At 45.3% G+C, this 24791-nt stretch overlaps 7 protein-coding genes across 7 annotated transcripts; 5 read left to right on the top strand and 2 right to left on the bottom strand.

Annotated features, from left to right (window-relative positions):
* Positions 1-5810: 5810 nt before the first annotated feature.
* On the bottom strand, positions 5811-7014 carry EDB91DRAFT_1246365 (uncharacterized protein; the record flags this gene model as incomplete). Its single annotated transcript, XM_041322652.1, has 3 exons — positions 5811-6488; positions 6538-6657; positions 6703-7014. 3 exons carry the CDS (start codon positions 7012-7014, stop codon positions 5811-5813), a joined length of 1110 nt encoding a protein of 369 aa, XP_041179447.1.
* A 2692-nt stretch (positions 7015-9706) lies between these two features.
* EDB91DRAFT_1080391 (uncharacterized protein) lies at positions 9707-10914 on the top strand (the record flags this gene model as incomplete). Its single annotated transcript, XM_041315223.1, has 4 exons — positions 9707-9754; positions 9888-10256; positions 10635-10826; positions 10897-10914. The coding sequence occupies 4 exons, from the start codon at positions 9707-9709 to the stop codon at positions 10912-10914; spliced, it is 627 nt and encodes a 208-aa protein (XP_041179446.1).
* A 2175-nt stretch (positions 10915-13089) lies between these two features.
* Positions 13090-13416, bottom strand: EDB91DRAFT_1049848 (uncharacterized protein; the record flags this gene model as incomplete). The annotated part of the gene is made up of 2 exons (XM_041313493.1): positions 13090-13238; positions 13305-13416. Coding segments are annotated over 2 exons (261 nt in total), but the record flags the coding sequence as incomplete, so codon positions are not given.
* A 1144-nt stretch (positions 13417-14560) lies between these two features.
* On the top strand, positions 14561-14899 carry EDB91DRAFT_1050099 (uncharacterized protein; the record flags this gene model as incomplete). Its single annotated transcript, XM_041313510.1, has 1 exon — positions 14561-14899. A coding segment is annotated over one exon (339 nt), but the record flags the coding sequence as incomplete, so codon positions are not given.
* Positions 14900-16893: 1994 nt separating this feature from the next.
* Positions 16894-19923, top strand: EDB91DRAFT_1236361 (uncharacterized protein; the record flags this gene model as incomplete). Its single annotated transcript, XM_041321446.1, has 7 exons — positions 16894-17253; positions 17307-17522; positions 17650-17733; positions 17879-17962; positions 18140-19452; positions 19486-19576; positions 19636-19923. 7 exons carry the CDS (start codon positions 16894-16896, stop codon positions 19921-19923), a joined length of 2436 nt encoding a protein of 811 aa, XP_041179443.1.
* A 184-nt stretch (positions 19924-20107) lies between these two features.
* EDB91DRAFT_1246361 (uncharacterized protein) lies at positions 20108-21730 on the top strand (the record flags this gene model as incomplete). The annotated part of the gene is made up of 2 exons (XM_041322651.1): positions 20108-20579; positions 20646-21730. The coding sequence occupies 2 exons, from the start codon at positions 20108-20110 to the stop codon at positions 21728-21730; spliced, it is 1557 nt and encodes a 518-aa protein (XP_041179442.1).
* Positions 21731-21988: 258 nt separating this feature from the next.
* EDB91DRAFT_1246360 (uncharacterized protein) lies at positions 21989-22730 on the top strand (the record flags this gene model as incomplete). The annotated part of the gene is made up of 2 exons (XM_041322650.1): positions 21989-22087; positions 22137-22730. 2 exons carry the CDS (start codon positions 21989-21991, stop codon positions 22728-22730), a joined length of 693 nt encoding a protein of 230 aa, XP_041179441.1.
* Between the last annotated feature and the right edge of the window lie 2061 nt (positions 22731-24791).

Below are 24791 nucleotides of genomic sequence, written 5' to 3'. Positions count from 1 at the left end.
CAAACACTGTCCAGATGCTTTTCGCATCCAAGGTCGTGACAACCAACTCCCAAACCACCTTATTCACAAGTGTAAAACATGTCCGGCGGAAATACGAAAACAGGCGCGCATGTTTGTTATGGGCAAGGCCGGTGGAGAAGATGCCGTAGAATTCATTAATTCTGATAAGATTGATGCCACTCCTACCCCACAAGGCAGTTCAGAACCGGTTGTGCTTGGTAAACGCCAAAAAAAGTGCAGTTTGAATGGCTTTGTGGATTACCCCCTGACAAAGGAGCAGCATTCTCGTGCGAATGTCAAGCTGTTGCGGTAAGTACGGCTCTATCAGTCAATCAATGATACTCAAAACGTAATGAACTGGCTTTAGGTTCATAATCGATGCTAATATAGCTTTTTCCGCGGGCGAGAATGACTACTTCCTCGAATTCCTCAATGAGATTCAACCATCATATACGGCACCTTCCCGATATGTGCTATCACACACACTGATGGACACTGAATCAGTGCGTGTCCAACAAGAAGAAATTGACCGGCTCAAAGTACGAAACCGACTTACTCTTCTGCTCGATGGTTGGGAAGACATGCTGAAGAGAAGTCTGTATGGGTCAGTTGCAGTTGAGGTGAAGCAGCTTCCTGTGGTCCTCGCTCTTGAGGACATGACTGGCAGTCGAGGTACTGCAGATAACCTGCTCATTGCATCAAAAAAGGCAATGAGGACCATGGAGATTGATGATGGAAAGTGAGTCATAGCTGTGACGATGGACAATCCCACCATTATGCAGGCTTTCCGCCGAAAATTTCAGGAATCTTACTTTTGGGTTCTCGTAAGTGTTGTCTTCCCTGCAGACTTTGTCGTGGTTTGATATGTCAATAATATAGACATTCCCGTGTTTCCTCCATAGCTTAAACACCCTCATCGGTGAGATATGCTCGTTCCCACTGATGAAGCAAATCATATCAAAGTCGACACGTATTGTGAACTTCTTCAATTCATCTCACTACTGGGGCGGGCAACTCAATGGTGAAGCAAAGAAGCAGGGTATCAATCAGAAGATGAAACAAAACTGCGAGTCTCGATTTTATGCACTTGTGTTACAAAGCATGAGCGTCCTTGCCTACCGGTAGGTCAATTTCAAACTTGATGTTCATATCCTGACAAAACCACACCTACAGGAGTCCACTGTCGCATACATGTTTGCGTCCCGATGCCCAGAAAAGAACCAACAATCAGATGCCAGTTGCCCCTGCAGTTGTTGCAATGGTACTCCATGATGTTCAGTACTGGAAACTGCTCGATCAGCTCGTGAAGACAGTTAAATTCTTGGTTGATGCAATCGGGAACTTGGAGTCACGTGAAGCTACACTTGCTGATTGCATGTTGGAGCTTATCTGCTGTGCGAGGCAGATGTCCCAGCTGAAACTCGATGCTGAGGATGATGACACTGGCTTCTGGATGCACGCAAAATCTGTTTTCAACCGTCGGTTCCATGCAATAAACACTGACCTCCATTCTCTCGCACTCTTCCTCCATCCAATGTGTCGCAAACTTGCTGTGACAGATGCCTCAAAAGGAAGACCATTTGATTTCATGGTTAAAACTGCACTCGCCGTCGCTAAACAATGGCGATGGGAAGAGCAAAAGGCCAAACTGCTCATCAATGACCTCAAAGCATATAATCTGTGTCGCGCACCATTTTCAGGTGGACATGCCAATGGATTAGCATGGTGGGAAAGTCTCGCAGTCAGCGCTAACGGACATCCTCTGAAAGCACTTGCAATCACACTCTTATCCATTGTTCCCCACGCTGCTGATGTCGAACACCTCTTCTTGGATATGGGTAGCACTCAGTCTCCGAAGCGTTGCAATCTCTCAGTCGACACATTCGAAGCACTGGCGAAGATTTGAGCAAATCTTCACTACCACAGTCATCAAAAGGCCGTGGTTAATGGCAAACCAATTCGTCGATGTCATGCACACATGCACACCAGTGCCCAGCCAGGCATCAGCATTGATGTAGCTGCTGATCTAGAAGCCAATTTTGCATGGGCACCACCACTCGCACCTCAGACTCAGAACCTCGATGATGATCTTGCAGGTCCTGAATCTATATCACTCAATGAGATCGACGCCGCATTTACACTACTGGAACACGAGAAAGAAGCCATGGAACAAGTGCTGGTTGACGGAAATGAAGTGTTGGAGGGCCGAGTTTATGATTTTGCAGAATTGGAGCATGTCGACCAAGGTCTTGCACTGAAATCTGTTGATGACGAGATAATGGTAGTTGATCACACCTCACACGACAACAGACTGTGGGATGTGGATGCGCTGATGTGTTCTAATGGTGTTTCCTAGTGACGCTTACCATACATTATCATACACATAGCCTTGTAGCACTTTGAAAATTTTGTCGACCGGCAGAGGTGGCAATTCTGCCACTTCTGCAGGTTATGCCAGCACAATTGCCCGCAAATAATTCTGCCCCCAGCACTAATCCCGGGCCATCCAGGTGAGTCAAAAACCGCGATTTCTGTCCAAGTGGCGGTGTCAAATTTCCTGATTATGCCTGACCCGCCGTACAGGGTCTTTCCATCGGAAGTCCATGCCAGGCACTCAGTGTATCCCTTGTCGATTGTTTCAAGCAGTTTGCCTGTGTTGGCGTTCCAGATTTTCAGTTTGTCCACGCCCGTCGCAATCATCGTGCCATCGGGTGAGTAGCTAACCACGGACACCCAGGTATTCCCTGCCTTGATTGGTCCCAGGATGGTGTTGCCACTCTTGGCATCCCATACTTTGAGTGCTCCATTATGGCCGCCACCCACGACTCGCCCACTGTCTGGACTCCAGCAGACACACGCCACTATCCATGTGTGCCCCGTCCATTTTTTGACAACCTTGCCTGTATTGATATCCCACAATCTCACTGTTCTATCCCCACTCACGCTTGCTACTGTCTTGCCATCCGGTGAGAGTGCTATGGTTAACACTGCTCCACTTCCTTCATCTGTCCAGGCCTCCCTGACCTGCATTCCACTTTCCAAGTCCCACTCTCTAAGTGAGCCATCCCATGAACAGGTGATGAATCGCCATTTATCTGGCAAGCCTAGGATGCCATGGACCCCGTCAGTGTGTCCTTGCATCTTTTTGTGAGGCTTCATCGTTGATCTCTTTTGCTTTGCAGGAGTTGTTGAAGACATTATTTTGGCTCGAGGACTTCACCTAATGGGCGTAGGGAAACGCACGGGTATGGGTAACACCGCGGTTCTATGCTGACGGGTTTGGAGGGTACGGGTACGGTGTAGGATAGTCGTACCCTTGAGCATACCGTGGCCATTCACTGCGGGTTGGCAGTGTTTGGGCGGGTATGATGTTCCAAATCGGGAACCGAGTGACAGCCATTGAACACCGTGTTTGATTCTCTGTGTTTCAGCCTCTTTGTGCAGGTCGCCTGAACATTGAACTTCCATCACCTGATGTATTGTCCCGCAATATCAAAGTAGCATTCGAGAAGTGTAGTGAACGCATCGGACAGCTTCTCCGTGTAAGCTTTTCGCTAACATCAGAAAATTGGCTCACACAATGCCAGTTAGGATCACCCTGGACACTTACACTTTGCCACGGATGCTTGGACTTCACCCAACCATTGTGCTTTTGTAGCGTGGACAGTCCACCTCGAGTACGAGGGTAAAATGTTTTCATTTCTGCTTGACATCATTGAAGTTGCCGAGGTACGTCGCAGGCCATATTGAATGCTCCACCGATCTTCACAATCTTATCTTATGGTCACATACTGGTGCTGCAATGGTGAAAGCCTTTCAAGCAATGCTTGAACACTTTGGGCTAACAAAGAGAGTAAGCCGATCTTGAATATTGCAGAAATCATGCTAACTCGAAGATTGTAGATTCTTGCAGTCAACACCTGCACTTGACCAGGTGATGCATAATTGTGTCTGGTAAGAGATGGATGGTTATGCATGGTTCTCTCTAGTCCTTGATGGGTGAGCCCTTATGCATAATGGATTCCCACCATGCATAATGCTTTGGGTACCCACTTTGTGCAACACACATCCTATTTTGGTCACCACCTCACCTCTCCACATTATTCCCACACATCACATTTTCGCTTTCAGCCACACAGTGTGGGAATTACCCCACAACACCAAAAACATCGCCCAATATAGTATACCCCACAATTATAATTATTTCCACACCCTCCCCACCTCACTGCAGCTTCACCACCACACCACAATAGGTCCCCCTTCATATATAAGGGCCTGTACAGCGACAGATTATTACACAGATTATCGCTTTGGATTATTTGTACAGATTATTCCCACACAACCTGGTGTGACTTTTCGGCGCTTTCCGCCATCACCTAGATGTCACTCACCCAAACCCTAATGTAGGGGCAAAATTGCGCTGACATCATACCATGTCTCGTCCAAAGGACCTGCCACAAAGGCTCCATCTCTTGCGGACTGTTGCAGCAATGATTGCACAGCTAATTATTACAATTGCTGTAGCCTATATTACTCCATACCTTGACAAAGAGCCATATCATACTTCTATATTGTCTGGCTTCGCATGGGTCCAGGAACTTCTCAATGGACACCCAGAAAGGATCAAAAATGAACTTGGGATGCAGAAACATGTATTTCTTGCACTTGTTCAAGAACTACAGGACTCTGGGTTGGATGACTCAAAATTTGTCACACTTGAAGAACAAACAGCAATTTTTTTGTATACCTGTGTCATGGGCCTCAAAAGTCGACATGTTGCTGAGAGGTTTCAACACTCACACACCACGATCACAAAGTACTGTTTTTTTTTGATGCTTGTCTGCTTGACTCAGAAAAAATCAGGTACTTCAAACAAATTCTTCTTGCTCTCTCGTCTTTGCCTTTCTACAAGAGATATGTGTTTTTGCCAAAAGAAGATTCTCCTATTCCACATGAAATTCGCAAGAACCCCAAGTTTTTTCCATACTTTGCAGGAGCTCTTGGGGCAATTGATGGCACTCACATCAACTGCTGCCCCTCTGCAGATGAGAGGCATCTTGCACGTAACCGAAAAGGAGGAGTCAGTCAAAACTGCCTGGCATGCTGTTCTTTTGATCTTCGATTCCAGTATATCCTCAGTGGTTGGGATGGATCAGTATCAGATGCCATGTTGTTCAATGAAGCTCGGTTGACGGATCTGTTTGTTCCAAAAGGGAGATATTATCTTGCTGATGCAGGGTTTGGTATATGTGAAGCACTGCTTGTGCCTCACCGAAATGTTCGCTACCATCTTGCGGAGTGGGGTCGAGCTGCTGTGAGGTTCATATTTTCAAGTCCTTGAATCTGTTCACAAACCAACATCTTCTGCTAGACCAAAAAATTTGTATGAATTGTACAATCTACGACATGCACAGGCACGAAATGTTGTTGAACGGATTTTCGGTGTACTCAAGAGATGATTTCCGATACTCACAAACCCACCAGAATATAGCATGACCTTCCAAGCTCGTATCCCCCCTGCACTCTGTGCTGTACACAACCTTATCCGGATTCATGACCCGGATAAAATACGTGAATTTGATGATGGTAGTATTGATGGCTTGGAGTTCGAGAATGATAGGGGAGATCTAGCAGAAGGACCAGCAAATTTTGAAGAACGAGAAGCAGCAAAGGAACAAAGAGAAGAGATAGGAAACACAATGTGGCGAGACTACCAATTATTCCTGCGGGAACATCAACGAGCAGGTAGACGAGCAGGTAGAAGGCAGTAGAGGTCAACCTAATATATCCTTGTAGAAGTAAAAAAAAAATTATCGACTATTGATCTGCATGATTTTTCGGTTGATGAACGAGTGACGAGCATTGTCATCTCGCATTACCATATATGCATCTGCAGCACTGACATCAGTCTGGAAGGCTTCAATGAGAGCAGCCATTTCATCACCAGTGAGATGGGTCTCAACATTCTGGGCATGCTGCATGGCACGTTGCCTTTGAATTGGTGATGGAGCGAGAGAAGATGGCTGGGCTTGAGAACTTGAGCGAAATGCATCAGTGAAGTCCAAAAACTGGTCAGCAATAGCAAACAGTGCTGCGGCACCACTCGCACGATGCCTCTTTGATGCTGGACCCAAAGTCGAACTGCTGGAAGTAGAAGCGGAGATGCTGTCAAATTTTTGCTTCGGAAGGGGAGCCGGAGTGTGACTTTGACGGGGTGGAGTTTTTTCCCAAGGGATCAAGTCTTCATCGTCCCCACTCTCATCTAGAGTGTCCTGAACATCTTGAGACAAATTCTCAGCATGCTCAGGCTCAGGCTGCAGAAGACCCTCTTCATTCAGAAAATCAAGATCAGGTGACTGCTCGTGGGACTCCTCCAGTGCTGCGTGAAATGCGTGAGTTCCTTTCGAAGCAGTGGTGGACAAAAGATCATTGATTTTGTCAAAGTGTGGCCATCCCCTGTTGCGAAATGGTGCAGCATCAGGGCGCTTCTTGAATCAAAAATGAGATACATAGTATACCACGAGAAAAAAATCGCACCTTGACATATGCAGCCCATACTGCCTCTGATGTACTGTCAATGCCAGCACCAAGCTCGTTGTCCCAAGAAAAGCCAGACTGAGCCTTGATATCAAGAATGATCTTGTGCTTTTTTTGTATCTGAAAATGTGTGAGTTGCATCAAGAAAAGAATAGGTGCATGTACTGCAGCCCACTTGTTCTTGCAAGCACGAGAATCTCTTGCAACAGGTGGCACCCATCCTTCCTTCAGAACTCCTTTGGGGGGCTCAAGGAAATGAGCAGCCGCAGCTTGAAAGACTCCGATCTTGAAGTTCATTCCATCACCAGCCTCTGATCTACGTGAAGCCGGAAACTTGATCAGGCTTGAGGTGTGATCTTTGGTCCAATGGGTCCGAGTCAAACAGGTTGTCGAGATTTCAGCTGGTGCATTTTCTTGCACTGCCAAACGAGTTTTTCCAGTCGCTGCCACTGATTTTAGCTTTTGCAAGCGAGCCATATCTGACGGTGAGAAGGTTCAGCACGGAGTCACACTGTATGTCACACAAAGGTCACACTGGAGCTCACACCGCGGGAATAATCTGTGTGAACAATTGTACAAATAATCCATCATATAATCTGTTGCTGTACAGGCTCTAAGTAGTAGTTTGGTATATATATGTATAATATAATATAATAGACCACTTTTTTGTTTATTTGTGTGCCTACACCTCCTCCAGGGCCCTTTCAAAATAGCCTAGGTACAGAACACTTTCGCATTTCCCCCCCTTTGATAGGGAAGTGTCCCAGGGCATTCAGATCATATTTAGGAGTATATATGAAGATATTCTCATCCTTATTTGACCCCCTGAAACGTCCTACATCAATAGATATAGCATATATGCAGGAAAGCACAAAGTATGTTCTCATTTGATTATTTATAGGTTAATAGACTTAGAAAAATGATTCCCATCATCTATTCAACAATAGGAACAATGTATCAGGAGCCCAGGACCATAGGAGAATCCCCTGTTGCATAGTGCTCCCTCCCTCTCCTGGTGGTTCACCCCCTGTGAAATTTTTTCCTGTAGGGTCGGACCTTCAGAGTGATTGGGAGTCTATTCCTATGCATATTTAGAGTATATCTATCACCTAGCTACCATAGGAAACCTATAGGGTCATTCAACAGGAACAAAAACATGTAAAATCACATTTTCGACATTTTTGATGTTTTTCAATATCTCATCCTTGCACACATGGTCCAACCTGCTCATATATCATCAGTTGTGTGTACATATATGCGTTGTATACCAAAGATCAGTTTGGAATGGGCCAGAGTTTTGAGTTAGTGTATATACTTGATATTTCTACTGATAAGGGGCCCATACTTTTAAAACATCGAAATTTAATAATCAGACACCTGGAGTACATTTCACATATATTCCATATCATGGACTCAAAAATACAGAATGATCCACCCAGAATTGAGAGCTGGGGAAGTGAAATAGATAAGAAATCAAGTGTGGGAAACTTTAAATGTCCTGAAGTTCAAAACATCAAAAATCATCAGTTGGTGTATACATTGCTATGGGCCACCAATTCCAACATTTATACATCACATCCCCCCCATCAACACTCTACCCTCAGGGCAGTATTTAGTATAGGTTTCTTAGGTAGTCTATCATGTATCCTACACATTTTTAATGAAATCTTCGACCTGTATCATTCCCGCTACATAAGTAGTGGGTATTAGGCGTAATAGCTCAAATTTTACAACACTTTCAAGTTTCGGCAGAGAAATGAGTATCCGTACATTTTTAGTGCTCTGTTCCCACAGTTTTTCTCACGGTTTGAAGTTTATGTCTTATAGTCAGTTTAATGTTCATGCTGATGCTCAGCGAGCTCTCTCAACGTTTCAATTATCTACTAAAGTTTTTTGCTGATGTATCGGCGATTGTGCGCGTTGACAGATTTCAACCGAAATCACAAGTTTCTTCCACTTTTCTGCATGACCACAATATTCCACGTTCTGTTATGGAATCCTCTTTAGGACCTGTTCGCATGCCTACCATCGATGGCTGGTATATCACCTGAAAGAAAAAACATAGTGGGCTCTGCCGCGTGCGGCCCTTCGCGTTATATATAAATGTGACTTTGTGTGAACAGATGTCAATTGTCACTTTTCACATATATGTTATTTTGTTTTTAATTCACTCAATCCTTGATGGATCTTTCTAAAATGTTAAAGCTACAATTAGGGATATATATTAGAGGCATCCCAGGTGTCCGATTAATGGACATCGATGATTCAAAGGTATGGGCCCCTTATCAGTAGAAATATCAAGTATATACACTAACTCAAAACTCTGGCCCATTCCAAACTGATCTTTGGTATACAACGCATATATGTACACACAACTGATGATATATGAGCAGGTTGGACCATGTGTGCAAGGATGAGATATTGAAAAACATCAAAAATGTCGAAAATGTGATTTTACATGTTTTTGTTCCTGTTGAATGACCCTATAGGTTTCCTATGGTAGCTAGGTGATAGATATACTCTAAATATGCATAGGAATAGACTCCCAATCACTCTGAAGGTCCGACCCTACAGGAAAAAATTTCACAGGGGGTGAACCACCAGGAGAGGGAGGGAGCACTATGCAACAGGGGATTCTCCTATGGTCCTGGGCTCCTGATACATTGTTCCTATTGTTGAATAGATGATGGGAATCATTTTTCTAAGTCTATTAACCTATAAATAATCAAATGAGAACATACTTTGTGCTTTCCTGCATATATGCTATATCTATTGATGTAGGACGTTTCAGGGGGTCAAATAAGGATGAGAATATCTTCATATATACTCCTAAATATGATCTGAATGCCCTGGGACACTTCCCTATCAAAGGGGGGGAAATGCGAAAGTGTTCTGTACCTAGGCTATTTTGAAAGGGCCCTGGAGGAGGTGTAGGCACACAAATAAACAAAAAAGTGGTCTATTATATTATATTATACATATATATACCAAACTACTACTTATATATGAAGGGGGACCTATTGTGGTGTGGTGGTGAAGCTGCAGTGAGGTGGGGAGGGTGTGGAAATAATTATAATTGTGGGGTATACTATATTGGGCGATGTTTTTGGTGTTGTGGGGTAATTCCCACACTGTGTGGCTGAAAGCGAAAATGTGATGTGTGGGAATAATGTGGAGAGGTGAGGTGGTGACCAAAATAGGATGTGTGTTGCACAAAGTGGGTACCCAAAGCATTATGCATGGTGGGAATCCATTATGCATAAGGGCTCACCCATCAAGGACTAGAGAGAACCATGCATAACCATACCATCTCTTACCAGACATGATTATGCATAATATGGACAGTATAGCCTGCAGTCAATGCTGATAACGTGACTGCCAATGATACTCAAACAACAAAGCTTGCGAGCCTCGACAACTTGTTTGAGTCTGTCAACCATGTTCGATGTTTTAACCATACTCTCCAGCTTTCCGCAAAAGCTTTGCTGAAACCATTCAGCTCCGAGTCATCAGCAGCATCGACATCTGAAGCCAATGATGATGTGGATGATGATGAGCCACCACTTATGTTAGATGATGATTCGGAAGTAGAGGAAGTTGACTTGACATCTGAGCTTGATGATGCTGATGACAATATTGATGAGTTGGAAATGCTCTCACAAGCCAATCACGAGAAGATGTTAGATGACACTGCTGCTGTCAAAGAAACTATTGCAAAGGTCAGCGTCTCAGATCCTCATCTAATACTAGCTAATATCATATGGCAGATTTGTGGTCTGTCTTTCACTGTAATTTGTTCAACAACTTTCTTGCTCATGGCATGGCGATGGGCATGTGGAGCATCGCACTTGAAGGAAAAGCTCATGCCACGTGACGTCGCAACACATTGGAATTCCATGTATGACATGCTGGTCTTCGCGTTACAGTATCAGGTACCCATTGATCACATAGCGAGTGATAAAAGCCTCAAGCGGGCTAAAAAATATGAATTGGATGATGATGAGTGGAAAATTGTTGCTGACCTCGTTGCGGTTCTCTCCATAGGTCTTGCTCGTCATACATTGTATTTCTTTGTCTCACTTATTTTGATCCACCAGCAATACAAGAAGGCTACCTTGTTCTTCTCTCAGGACTCAGCCACTATCGCAGCCATGATACCGGCGATGGACAAACTTGATAGCAAGCTCAATCAACAGACAAAGAAAGCATATCACCCTGCGGTTGTGTCGGCTATGCAGCTTGCGAAGAACAAGATGGATCGCTACTGGAAGATTACAGATCTCTCCAATGTATACTGCATTGCCATGGGTCAGCCTTTCAAACTTTCATTGATGTCATTGGCTAGTCATCCTCATAAAGTCCTACATCCTGGCCTGAAGCTCAAGTACTTCTGTGAGCATTTCTGGGAGAAAGAATGGATTGATACTGCCGAGAAGCTTGTTCGTGAAGAGTTTATTGATAAATATGAGAAATCTGCCGAGATTACTGATGACATTGAAGCAGACACAGTCCGTACACAACATTTAATCCTACACTGACACTGACAACTATGCAGAATGAGGATGACTTCGGCAACTACTCACTTGGTTCCATGTCTCGTACTACTAGTAGTGAGCTGGACAAGTTTCTTCGATTACCAACTGTGAAAACCAAGGACCCACTCGCATGGTGGCAAAACAACTGCCATACTTATCCAATGTTGCATTGGATGGCACTCAACTATCTCTCTGTCCCAGGTATGTCACCCTCGAATCCTCTTTCAATCAATCAATACTTATTATCTTGCTCAGCAACATCAACTGCGGTTGAACATGTCTTCTCGCAGGGCCGACAGCTCCTTCACTTTACTCACAACCAACTCGCACCATCAACAATTCGTGCCTTTCTCTGCCTCGGAGCCTGGGGCAGAAGTGATCTTCTGGTGATGGAGGACCTTTTAGCCTCTGTCAGGACTCAAAAATGGAAGCGAAACAAAGTCGAAGCTGAGGAGGATGACAAGGAAAAGTAGTACTATTTTATTTGATTGTTGTTAATACTTAATACACTCTTCTTGGTAATGTACCCGCAGTGTTCAGAGACACCATGGTGTTTTCCATAAACTGTGACATTGACAGGTCGGTGTGTACCCATACCCGTGGAGGGTATGGTGTTGGCAGGTGCGGGTGCGGTGTCAACTTTCCGACCCTCGGTGTTACCCGTGCGGTACCCTAATTATGGGCGCGGCACAATTTTAGCTCTTACCCACTGAACAAATGCCATCACTTACTCAACAGTGCTTGTTTATACTTGGCATGAATAAGTCCTCGATGGAAACCGCAACAGAGTGAATGTTTGTTCGACGCAGAGTTCAGTCAAGAGAGTGGTTGCTGTTTAAGTCCTGTACAGGTGTGTTCCTTGCTTTATCCTGTGTTTGGTTCACAGCTTGCGCACTGGCTGTGCAGATCAAGCGCCCAAGCCTCGTTTTTTGAAGTTTCAACGTCGACATCGACATCTCAATATCCCATCTGCCAGTGGTTCTGCTCGTCTTAAAAACGATGTCTCAGCAAGCCCTTCCCATATCATCCCTTGGTTGAAAGTGATTCATTGGTGTCAACACACCTTAATGATTTGACTATTCAGTTGATGGTTGGATCATTGAGGCATGGAACACACTGCTAGGATCCTTGAGTATCTGTTCCTCTCACGAATCATGAGGTGTGCACCATCATCAGCTCAGGATGTTCATTCGGATTCAGAGTCTCACTTGACAGCATTGCAATTGGTTACTCACCTCGGACAGCCTTTCGAGGCATTTTTGCTAGCGCAGCAGCATACATGACAATCACGTTGGATCATGCTCATGATATGATCGCACAAGTGAAAGAGGTGAATTCTGTTCATACCATGATGGATGTCAAGATGCTGGAGATATTGTAGCTCGCTAAGAGGGTCAGCTTACATGCTCCGACTCATCCTTGAATCCATGAAACATCTTGCAATGAACCCATGACTGACTTCAGATGGATGCCCATTTGACGATTGATAATCACAGTTTGACATGTGACTGGCCTGGCAGTTATCTTCGACATACTTACTTAGCACTTCAATAAACAACACGCAAAAGAGCAGCGCTTGTCGCAAGGTTCATACGTCAGCCTAACTAGGGCCGGGTACTGCCTGCCAGGCATGCAGTGCCGGGCCACAGTAAGGTCGTGACTACACATGGCATGGTAAATGGCCAAGCCCTTATTGCTATGCATTTTGATATTTATATAATGAACCCTGGCTGCTCTCGGGCTGTTTGGAACAAGTGATTCCCTCAATGAGTCAAAACCCACATATGCAAAACTACCTTCAATGGACTGTCCTACTCCAGATAGAGACCTCACTTGTGTTCTGCCCGTGCAACTGATGACAGGACTCATATACAAAATTATTCGTCACACAAGTCACTGCTCATTGTCGCTCGTCAAAAATTCCTGAATGGAGGTGAATACATGGTGTAATACTGCCAGGGAAGGCTGTAGGTGAGTTAAAGAAAAGAAACTGTGAGTAATAGGAAGTGAAATGACACTAAGAAATCAAATACTGAGTGAGTCCCATTGTGAATTGGGGAGTGAAGTCAATCACTTTGCCCTTGTCATCTTTGGCAAGAGAAAAGTCTACTGTAGCCAACATGGTCACAATAGCAGACCATGCTGAGGAATCAGCAGTAAACCGGCCTGATTGAAAAATGTTAATGTCTTAATTCATCACAAGCCATACAGCATCAAAATTACTCTACCTACCCAGGCATCCACACCGACCTAAGCCGAAAATGTATTCCACAGGGTCATCATCCGTCAATGCGCTGTCGACGTCTATGAATCTCTCTGGCATAAAATAAGACGGGTCGGGGTACCACTTTTATTTCGCGCAATGCCCCTGCAAGATAACATCAGCATCTTGAACACTGGCATCAGGGAATTGACTGGGAAATAACAAAGCATTATAAAGCTTTACCTGGCTTAAAATTTGTATAATATCCATCAAAATGGTAGTTCACTAGAGAAAGCTTTATTTAGCCGGAGAAAGTTGGATGGAAACTGCCACAAGCACAATTATGACAGACTGCTTGCCATTACTTGCCATTTATCACCAAAGTGGCAAATGTTGTAATCACCTAGTCTCCCGTAGTCAGACCTTGATAGAATGAAGACAGTTGTTCCTTCTATTTCAAGGTCTGCTAGTTTTGGCAGCCTTTTTACTGGTGGTCAACATGTTGGTCGTCAAAATTGTTGCTTAATGATGCCGGATGACCGGCATGCTTGTTTTTGAGTCCACAATGACAGGCGCCATATGGAGTGCAACAACCCCATAGGAGATGGACGATAAGATATACTTTCTACTGCAAGTAGCAAGCTAGTAGCTAGTATACGCTATGGACAATCATCAATACTCTTCTCCTTTCAAACATACACACCACTATGTTCCAACTAGCCTTCAACAGCTCAAACCGCACTACTCATCTCCTACCATCTCGAACCAGAGCTTCTTTTCTCCTGGCGTGTTTTACACGCTGACACCATACTATCGTGATGTCCGAGTCCTGCAAGCCCACAGCCCATGCACACCTCATGTCCAGTGAAGACCCACAAGTCCAAGTCCTCCTAGTGCACCATCTCACAAAGAAAGAGACCACATGATGAAAACTTACCACTGACTCTGTGCCATCTGCCGTCCAATGCCCAAAAATGCGTCTGAAAAGAGTCATCCTCGTGTGCATGATGTATTCAGCCTGTGGATTTAACATCAGTACTAAGACTTTCGGCCCAGTTTCTGATATGAATGAGCCGCAGATGCCCAACCAAGGCAGACAGCGCTAGATAAGATTGATGCCATTCTCAATCTCCTCGCTGTGTGGCGCTGGATGTTAGGTGATCTTTTGTACCATTTGTTTTGGCTGAAGGATGAGCAAGATGAGAACATCAAAGGATGCTCACACTGGCATACTGAAAAGCTCGAGAAGTTTGTGTGAGGGGAGTCTGCTTGAGGTGTTGGATACATCATTCATGCATGGCTCAATAGCCCGTACACAAAGGTGCCCGCAAATTCGCCAGACACTAACCTTACCTTTCAGCTAGAAACACCATACAAAGAGATCAAACCTGCAAAGGCTGCACTCACCTCATTTGCAGCACAAATTTTGACGGATGAGCTTGTCCGAGAGGCAGAAAGTGCCATGAAGCCTACAAGCGGCTTACACTCCATGTTGCCATCCAAATCGAATCCAAAGGAGAAGGAGTGGGCCGACATTGGCGCTACAACCATGGAGAAAGTTAGTGCAATCATACAGAAACACCAACCGCTCACCTGGCATTATCTCACCACTATTGCTTCATGAGAGTCACGCAAACGTTCTGGAGAAGTGAGTGTCCAAAAAAATTGACTTGTGGATCTCATAAGCTATGATGATAGTGTGTTGATGAAGACTGTACTCACCAGTCTTCAGGTTTGCATGCATGTCATTGGCTCACTTAACTACAGTCGAGATCAGCGTGCATCCCTTCTTCCAATGGCATGTGGGATATATGACTTCGCAATGTCGGTTTCATATGATGTTTTTGCATACAACAGTCGGATTGCAAGCATGGTTGCATACAGCACAGTTCTTGACACATTGCGGGAGCTATCGAAGCAAGAAGCGAAGAAGTTAGAAATGATGGGCCAAGACACTACCAATTGGGGAGTACTGGTAACTGACAATGTCCAACTTCCACCAGTCACGTGGTCATTGTCCCTCATTGGAGACACAGACTCTGCAAGCTCTGGTTGACATGAAGGGCCTGAACAACTACATGGTGACAAGCGAGTTGGAGATGGATGGATTTGACAGGTTGTACATGAGCATGGTGGGTCATCTTGTGGGTTGCTGAAGATTTTGTTGAGTTGGTTTATCTTGCAGTCTGCGAGGATTATTGATGCCATTGCAGGATCCATACTGGTCTTCGCGTCGCTTCCAGGACCCTGGATCATGCCTTCAGCTGCAGCTACAGCACCAGTGGTAACATAGGTGATGTAGCACAGATCATTTGCTCCCTCTCTTGGTCTAATCCTCCCGCCTTGTTGCAGCCACTGTTCTACATCAACTGGCTTCCCAAATGCTATGATGTCATTGAAGGCTGGTGCATCCATGCCGACAGAGAAAATCACAGTGGCAATGATGATTTGGGCATCAGGATCGCCATCTTGGAACATCTTCAAGGTTTGATCATTATATGTCTTCCAATTCAGGGCATTGAACATCATCAGTAAACTACAACTTTTCCCACAGCGAGCGCAAAATCTGCGCTCTTGTGCAGCCAGCCACAGACTCCACAGTTCTCCCAATGTCCCAGCTCACTTGGACCACAAGGTATCCAGTCACCCACAGTTCTATATGGCCTGCAGCACTTTGCAGCACATTTCAAATCATATACTGTATATCCCAGTAGTAGTACTTCAATATGATTCAATTTCAATGCTCAAAATTTTCGTTAAGTCCAAACGACTCGAGTTGGAGCAAATTCAAATGCGCACCAAGCATGCATGCATGATCATCATGACAATAAAACAACATCTATCCCACATTACATTCGAAGTTGTATCTATGTACATATAGGTGGTATAACGGTAAATAGATGCGATTTGAGGTAGTCTCAGTGTCAATCTAGCTGGACCATGATGTGATGGCATCCCAATGATTCTAAACATGTAACATTAGTGGTGCTGTGAGGTATAGTATGTAATTGGAAGAACTTACCTTGCAAACTCACCATGGGTCCGTGATGAGAAAACCCATATTTTTTAAACGTGATTTGTATGTGGCCTATTCCTATGTCTGCCTTGGCGAGTTTCTGCTTCGAAATGTCGGATTTGTGCTTCGAGAGATTTGCCATGACTTCATGTTCATGAACCATACAGTCAGCAAGTGCTTTCTCCGCATTGAAAACATCCCGTCTGGCCCTTGCAAGGTCCATGACAAGGTTCGCTTCAAGATTGTCAGCATCATTGATCATCTGTAAAAATGTTAATGAGCATTGTTTACCATGGAAGGTATGAGTGACTTACTATTGACTGGATAGCGTCGGCTACTTTGTACAAGTCAGAAATACCACCAGAGTGACACAGCGTGTTAGAAAAACATTTATTGAATCCAAGAATGTAACTAAGTTGATGTTCTCATGATTCTATGTACTGACAGTCAGTATGTCATACCAGTGTCCTTCGTGCGGCAAAGACAGCTTCAAAGACCACAGTGCTGTTGCTTGACACATGAGCCAGCCCTGCTCTGGCTGTAACACTTGGTTACAGGATCTCATACGCTTGCATTCAGTGTCTATTCATACTGCCAACTCCATGGATATCGACCACGCACCGAATATTCCTAATATTGATACGGAGCTTCGAGTCAACAGGCCTGGATTCGGAGACTGGGATGAGGTATTTCAAGATAGTAGTGGTGAGGGTGATGGTCAAGTCCATGGGGAGGGAACACCGACTCACTTGGACTTCATTGACTGGCATCCCGAACCCTCTCAAACATATGGCAGGGGGTACACTTTCCTTGACCTGTTTCATTCTGACATGAACAGCGTGTATCGGACAGCAAACCACTATTACCCGTTTAGTGGCTGGAAAGACTGGGAGGTTGCATTGTGGCTACTACATTCAGGGTTGAGCATGGCGAAGATCAACACTTTTCTTTCACTCGAGATGGTCATTTAAATTTTTGTGATTCCGTTCACAGTTCTGACAAGTGTCTTATTAAGATTAAAAGTCTTCCCTTGTCTTTTTGTTCAGCCAAGGAACTACGTGGTCGAGTGGAAATGCTGCCCAGTGGTCCACCCTGGTTGTCCCAAGTAATCCCTACTGTGCATCTGACAAAACTACCTGTCATCCTGTATTGGTGTGATCCCCTGGACTGTATCGCGGGCATTTTAAATCACCCTTTCTTTCACAATCAGATAGATTTTACGCCTCGCAGGGTGTATGCTACTGCACAGTGACTGTGCCGCATGTACTCTGAATGGATGACTGCTGACGATGCATGGAACATGCAGGTACATTTTTCTTTCTTTCTGTGAGTTGCTGTACTCATTCATTTTCAAACAGTCAGCCCTGCCAAGAGGTGCAATGCTCCTTGGGACAATCTTGTCATCTGACAAGACCAATATCTCCATGATGATGGGTGACAGAGTCGCACATCCCCTCCTCATCAGCCTCACCAACATAAACATGTCCACATGACTTAAATCATCATCTAACGCCTTCGTTCTTACCGCCCTCCTCCCTGTGCCGAAATTTATTTATAAAAAAAAAATGTATGCGAGGCATACTCGAGGATTGCCTAATTCATGAATGCTTGAACATTGTGCTACATCCCCTCATGCAGGCTGCTCATGAAGGAGTCATGTTATCCGATCCTGTCGGGCACAGTCGATACTGTTTCATGCCACTCGCAAGCTATATTGTTGACACTCCGGAGGCCATGATGCTGGCTACTGTTGGTGGGAAAACCTCCCCAGTCACTATGGCGATGTACAAGCAGTTTGGAGACCCTTTCTGCCACAAGCCTCACACCAAATCAACTACACTTGCTCAGCTGTGCGTCATTCGGACAAGGGCTGATCCCGACGATATTGAAACATTCTTTCATGAAGCTCAGAAGTTTCGCCTAAATGGCGTATCTCAACCATTCTTTGAGAATTGGGTCCTTTCTGAACCATCCCATTTTTTCACTCCTGAGACTCATCACCACATTCACCAGGAGTTCTATGACCATGATGTGAAGTGGCTTGTTTGTGCAGTCGGGGACACTGAGCTCGATTTTCGCTTTTCTGTGTTACAGCCCATCACAGGGTTTCATCATTTTCACAGCGGCATTTCGAAGCTAAAACAGGTTACAGGGTGCGCTCAGCATGACATCCAGCGCTTGATCATTGCGGTTAGTGCAGATGCAGTACCTAGTGCTGTGATCACTGCCATCCGAGCTCTGATGGACTTTCACTATCTTGTGCAGTCACTTTGGATTGATGACCGCGATCTCGAGCGCATTTCTGCAGCGCTGGACGAATTTCACGCCAACAAAGATGCTATCATAGCTGGCGGATTTCGTCGCGGTCAGCGTGGTGGAGTCATCGATAACTGGTATATCCCGAAGATCGAGCTTATGCAGAGCATAGTTCCAAGTATCCGAAACAGTGGAGTTATCATGCAATGGACTGCTGACACTACAGAACATGCACACATCACCGAAATCAAAGATCCCACACGCTCAAGCAACAACAATGATTATGATTCACAAATCTGTCATCATCTAGACCACGCTGATAAATGCCGTCGCTTCGAACTCACCACGAGTCTGCTGGACAATATGTCAGGCTCAAAGCAGCAGATTCATACAGGTCACGGTGATGCTGTCAATGACAATGTTGATTTCGATGTCGACAACGATCATGACATCCCAGCAGAGCTTCTTGTGATTATCAAGTGTCCTGGCCATTCATGCCCCATTATCAATTACTTTGCAATTGCGAAGCTCCTCCAGGCCAGGGAGGTGGGGACGGTCCCTGTGCCATTGCGCTCGTTCTCTGTTGGATGCACATCATTTCATCTTACTTATGAACCATCCATCAGAACCATTTCTGTTGATGCTGCCGCTCTCAAGTTTGGCCTTCCTGATCTGCGACCAGCCATTGCCGACTTTCTTAGTTGTGAAGCTGCTCATGGGCAGGATTTTGTTCATATCATTAGGGGGGCTAGGAGAGCTGTACCCGCCACTTCACTTCCATTCGAAAAGCTTCAAGTCTGGTTTAAACTTCAATTGCAGGATACTGATTTTCACGACATTAGTATCATATGGCCTGCCCAAACCTTGAATTGTTCACCACCCTCTGGTGTCTGGACCTGCGGCCGGTATGATCCAGTCATTGTTAACAATGATGCGAGATGCTCATGGCCTACCGATGGGCTTCGTGGTACGTTCTCCTCTCCTGCCATACTAATTATTCTCATTATAAACTCTCAGGGCACACTGTCAGTGAAATCAGGCTGATTCTGTGTCCTGTTGGAAAAGCTAGCATAAATTGGTCATGGAAGGACCGCTTCCTCACCTATGTGTATCACATTGACGTCATTTTACAAGGTGGAAGCAATCGTGAGCCGAGTATGCAACTGCACATGCTCAAACGAGCGAAGCGTTCAAATGGTACTCGGGTGGGTGATATTGTACCAGTTTCGCAGTTTAGGGCACCTGTCAACCTTGTCCCTCGCTTTGGTGCAAGTGCGTACAATCTTCTCACCCCATATAATGGTATGGAACATGCTTCAGAGTTTTGGCTAAATAAATACTGGGACAAAAATACATTCTTCCCTCTTTCTATGTAGCTTTCGCAGATTGTATATCTTTTTTTGTACTTCATGCACTATTCGGAGCACAATAATGCTATTGGCTAGAGGCCATTTATTATTAGTTCAATGTTAGGTGCCAGGTGGCGCACAATAAGCACTGTCTGAGACGATCCCACCATTGTCATAGTGTATGCCAAAGAAAATGGCATTCTTTTTCAGGATGGTTGACAACGGAATCAAACTTTCCTCCTTGATGTCCATTCCCGACGTCAGCGATGTCTGCACAATGAACAAAATCACATCTGATGAACTCAATTGTTTGGTCACACACAAGGGCACACCAAAGGCATCGCAACCGCTAGGACACTTGCTGTCTCACATTTTCAAGCCTTTCAAAATCCCCCTCCCCCAAGTATCTGCACTTCAAATTCCTCTCAAAAAAATCCTCCATCCCAACCAACACATTAGATCGCAATACCATGGCTTATCGCCAGATACTCTGGTGCCACTGTACAATACTGAAACGAGTACTTGGAACTGGGATCTTCCAGTTGACCCCCCTGGAAACGACTCAGACTCAGACCCTAGTGGTACTAGTAGCCATGGTAGTCCTTCCGCAACTCAGGACCCAGAGGCTGCAGAGGCTGTGACTTATGAAGAAATTGTCGCATCCTTTATCAATGCTCTTGCTGGTTGCTTATCGGTATCATAACCCCTGCTAGAAAAGGAGTGTTATGCAACTCACACATGGAGCACAGCCAATGCTCACAAGGCATTGCCCGGCAGCAAGATACAGCACAAACCTGACCTTGTTCTATCTGACGATGTCACCACAAAATGGGGAAATATCAGGGTATCTGGTGAGCTGACACACAGTTCTTACAAGCCTGCAATGCAGCTTGGGAAGGCTGCAGACACCCATGCTTACCTCATGATGAGCAAACAGCCCTGGAGGTGCTTCGCGCTCATACTATCATTTACAAATCAATATCATCATCTCAGAGTCCTCATGTATGATCACTCTGGTGGCGCTGTTTCTACCCACTTTGATATATATGACCAACCAGACTTATTTTCTCATATTATCGCCGTTCTCAATTTTGGCAATCTAGAATGTGTTGGGTACGATTCAACAGTCTCATTCACGAAACATGTTTCACCGCCCCTTTCCAAACCTATTTGTGACTATCGCCCAATCAAGAACATGCCCGCGCAATGTAGCAGCCCAGCAGACCTTCCTGCATCCACCTCCGAATCCCTCGTTGAACTGCTGTCGGATTCCAAGAGCCTGTCATCTGACGAGGATCTCGAGTCTGTAGTCTCTGATGGCTCAGACTATGAGGAACGGTTAACTGAGGACTCACTCGAAGAGAACTCAGATGAATCTACTCAGGCGTTTACACCAGAAGAAGAATTCCCCCTCCCCTCCTCTCCAGTGCAACCCACTATGATGTCCAGTGCCCCCCTTCTCAGCCTCGCATCCCAAATTCCCCAGGACTTGATGGAGAGCATATGTTCCATCACGCCTCATCCATCCCAATTTCCCCACTCTGAGCACTCACCTGAACCTTGCGGCAAGATCCGCGTAGGGGACATGATGTACATTATCAAGAGAATTCATTTCGTGAGCCGGGGCCTCGTTGGTCGTGGAACGATCTGCTATCTGGCCAGCCTGGATGGGGAAGACTATATTTTCAAGGACCATTGGGTCCTCGGCAAGCAGGATGATATCATCTTGAACGAGATAAAGATGTTAAAACTAATGCAAGGAGTCCCTGGCATTCCTGAGCTAGTAGATCATTGGCTCGTCATGACATCAGAAGGCAAGGTCGACAATACTTGAAGTTATCGTCAAAGGGAACATCAGAGTACCCAGGGCACCGGTCGCACTCATGTCTGCCTTGTCTTAAAGCCATGTGCTCACCCCCTCCGCATGTTTTGAACACTGAAAGAGTTGGTGCGAGAATTAAGGGATATTGTGATGAGTAAGTGTCGACTTGAGTTGTGCAAGAGCGTTAAACTAATGTCTCTTCTTTTAGTCCAGAAAATGGCGGTGGAGGAGCACAAGATTCTGCATTGCGATTGCAGTCTAAATAATGCGATGATCCTAGATGATATAGACTTGAGCAAGGAGTTCCCTATTGACTGGGAATTTGCAGTATGCATTGCTGCCGATAATAAATATCCCATCGGTGGGACAGTAAGTTCATTCCTTTTATATCAAGTTCAAACATTGATTTATTTTCCAGGGCATGGTCCCCTTCATGTCACGCAGGCTTCTTGGCCAGGTTTCGCTCATGCAGCAACAGGAGAAGGTGGAAGCCGAGATGAAACAGGTGACAAAAGCACGCAAATTGAAACCAAAGAAAGCTCCAGCCCCAAAAACACCAAAAACATCCTCGGATTCTTTGGTGCTGCCCATTTCTCATGTTGTCCAAGATTACTCTGATGACCTCAAATCTCTTTTCCTCATATTTGCTTGGGTTTGCATCAAATTCAGTGGTCCCAACAGCACGGTCCATGAGGAGCACATGTCCAATTCATTACTCGATCGCTGGACCAGCCTTGACCTGGCATTGTGCGCTGCCTTCAAGATCACCTTTTTCGCGAACCCATTGGATGAAGAGTGTCTCATGAATGAATTTCACCCATACTTCACACCTCTCATCCCCCTCGCAAAAGATTGGTGCGCAGCATTGAAGGACAATATGGTTCACCCCATTACATTTGACACCATTCTTCACATACTCAACTCTCATCTCAATCAGCTTTCTGATGATGAGGAGCTCCAATCCACTATGACCATGCTCAAGAAATCGGGTGAGATCTCCGAACAGATGTAATACATATGCCAGTGTGCGATATTTATTGTGGTATCTTACACTAACTCAGATGTGTCATGTATTTCCTGACATGTTTTTGTAGTATTTACCATCTGTACTGACTCCTAGGTCTCTTCTACTGATATCCATGCAGTTTACGGTTTTGCTTACATAATATGTTGAAAATTGTTTAGCATTTAAATGTTTATGATGTCTGAAACTTTGATTCATACCTTCACGAGTCTGCAATGCACCATATAGTCGAGGCGAATACCGTAGTAGTATTCCAAGAGGCCCATCACAATCACCATCAAGACTCCACAGATCCTTCCACCAAGATATGTATATAATGGTGAGTTTGATTCAGTTAATTCTTTATCTTGCTGCTTTCTATATCACAACATGCCCCCTTGTGTAGCAGCCAGTCCCAAGAAGAAAAGGTCGAAGTGCAAAGCTTCTGACACTTCAAAGGCTGGTTTACTGAAGAAGCCTAGTGCTGCAAACATTGCCGAAATTCCCAGCACGCCGCTCGTATCCCTTGATCTTAGTACTGAAGCCGATGCAGGTGCTGCTCCTTGACATTCTGACCACTCCAATGCAGGAACAGGAGGGAGGAATGCACAGTTGGAGAAGATTGGGGTAGCATTAGAGGCTAAGTCCCAGAGCCAGAAACCTAAGGGCGCCACATCTCTTGGTACACTCAATCCTGTGAACCCCCAGGCTCCAGAACCGCCTCGTAAAGGCCGAAAGAACCATCCAAAGGTATAACTTACAATTTTTATTATCAATGGTGTTGATTGCGCATTAAGGAGCTCCCTCCGCCATATAGTCCTGATTTGGACCTCAGTCCCAGTACCCTAGTGCCCAACTTTTCATCACAGCAAAGGGGTCAGAGGTTCGGTTTTGCGGCTTCAACCACCACATGTATTGTCCCCCCTGCCATGGAGCCCAACTCTCAAATCTTGATTGACCCATATCTCGCTGAGGGAATGAAGGCTACCGAGAGGCGCAATCAGAATGCTCTCATTACTTGTAGTTCCCAACCTCCACCGAACACTCTCATTACTCATAGTTCTCAACCTCCACCAAATGCTCTCATTACTCGCGGTTCCCAACCTCCACCGCACGCTACCTTTTCAGAGTGCAACCTGGACCCAGCCCTGTGCAAGGAGGATGGCATTGTTAGGCAAGTACTTCATAGACGGCCAGTAGGATTCAATCCAGAGGACGGTGAATCTAGCAGTAGCGGTACTAACATTGACGTTGACAAAGCAGATGAAGGAGACAAAGGACACAACAGAGATGAAGGAGACAACAGAGACAAAGGAGACAAAGGAGAGAATAATGAATCACAGTTTGGTTGGGGGGGAGCTCAACAATGGCAGAAAGAACATCCAGGTAAGAATTTCACGTCAAAAGTACCTTCACTGACTCAACTGTACATTTACAGGATTTCCAGTTGAAGTGCTCCCTACTCAGGCTCGAGTTGCTCGCCCTCTGACCCCAGATTTCGAATTTCAATACTCACGCGATGAAGATGATGACTCTGCCCGGATGTGTCTCAACAACAGCAACCAGGTACAATTTTCATTACCCATTTAGATCATGCTCACAATTTCTCACTTTTTCAAGCCTCTGGACACCTTGCCAGGAGTACAACAAGAACGGCCAGACACTCAGGTGAGGGAGGTGTTTTGTTTTAGGCGAGGCTCATGATTTTTCAAGACTACCACCTCAAAGCCTGACAACGTACTGAAGCACTACCATGATAAAAATGGTCAGCCTTGCCTTCCCAACCCTGAAGTGCTCCAGTTGCTTAACGAAGTGGCGGAGTCTGCTCAGGGCCGGCCAAGAACCAAAAAATCCAAGGGATCTGACAGCAGGCCAAAGCCTGACCAACTGGCTTGGTACGGACCACGCTGGAAAAGTTTCCTCGAGGAGGCCAAAGGAGAGTGTCATGGGCAGCATGCCCTGGAAAACCCATTCCCACCTTTAGTCAAGGGGATGCCAGGAACCATCTCCAAAGTTCTGCTTTCAGTCTTGGTCACATGGGACAAGAACGGTAAACAATTTGAAGCTGGT

The sequence above is a fragment of the Suillus paluster genome, assembly GCF_016628075.1.
Source record: "Suillus paluster strain FC165 chromosome Unknown EDB91scaffold_14, whole genome shotgun sequence".
In the NCBI taxonomy this organism is placed as follows: domain Eukaryota; kingdom Fungi; phylum Basidiomycota; class Agaricomycetes; order Boletales; family Suillaceae; genus Suillus; species Suillus paluster.
Note: the sequence above shows the minus strand (reverse complement) of the source record. Positions and strands in the feature narration are given on the sequence as shown.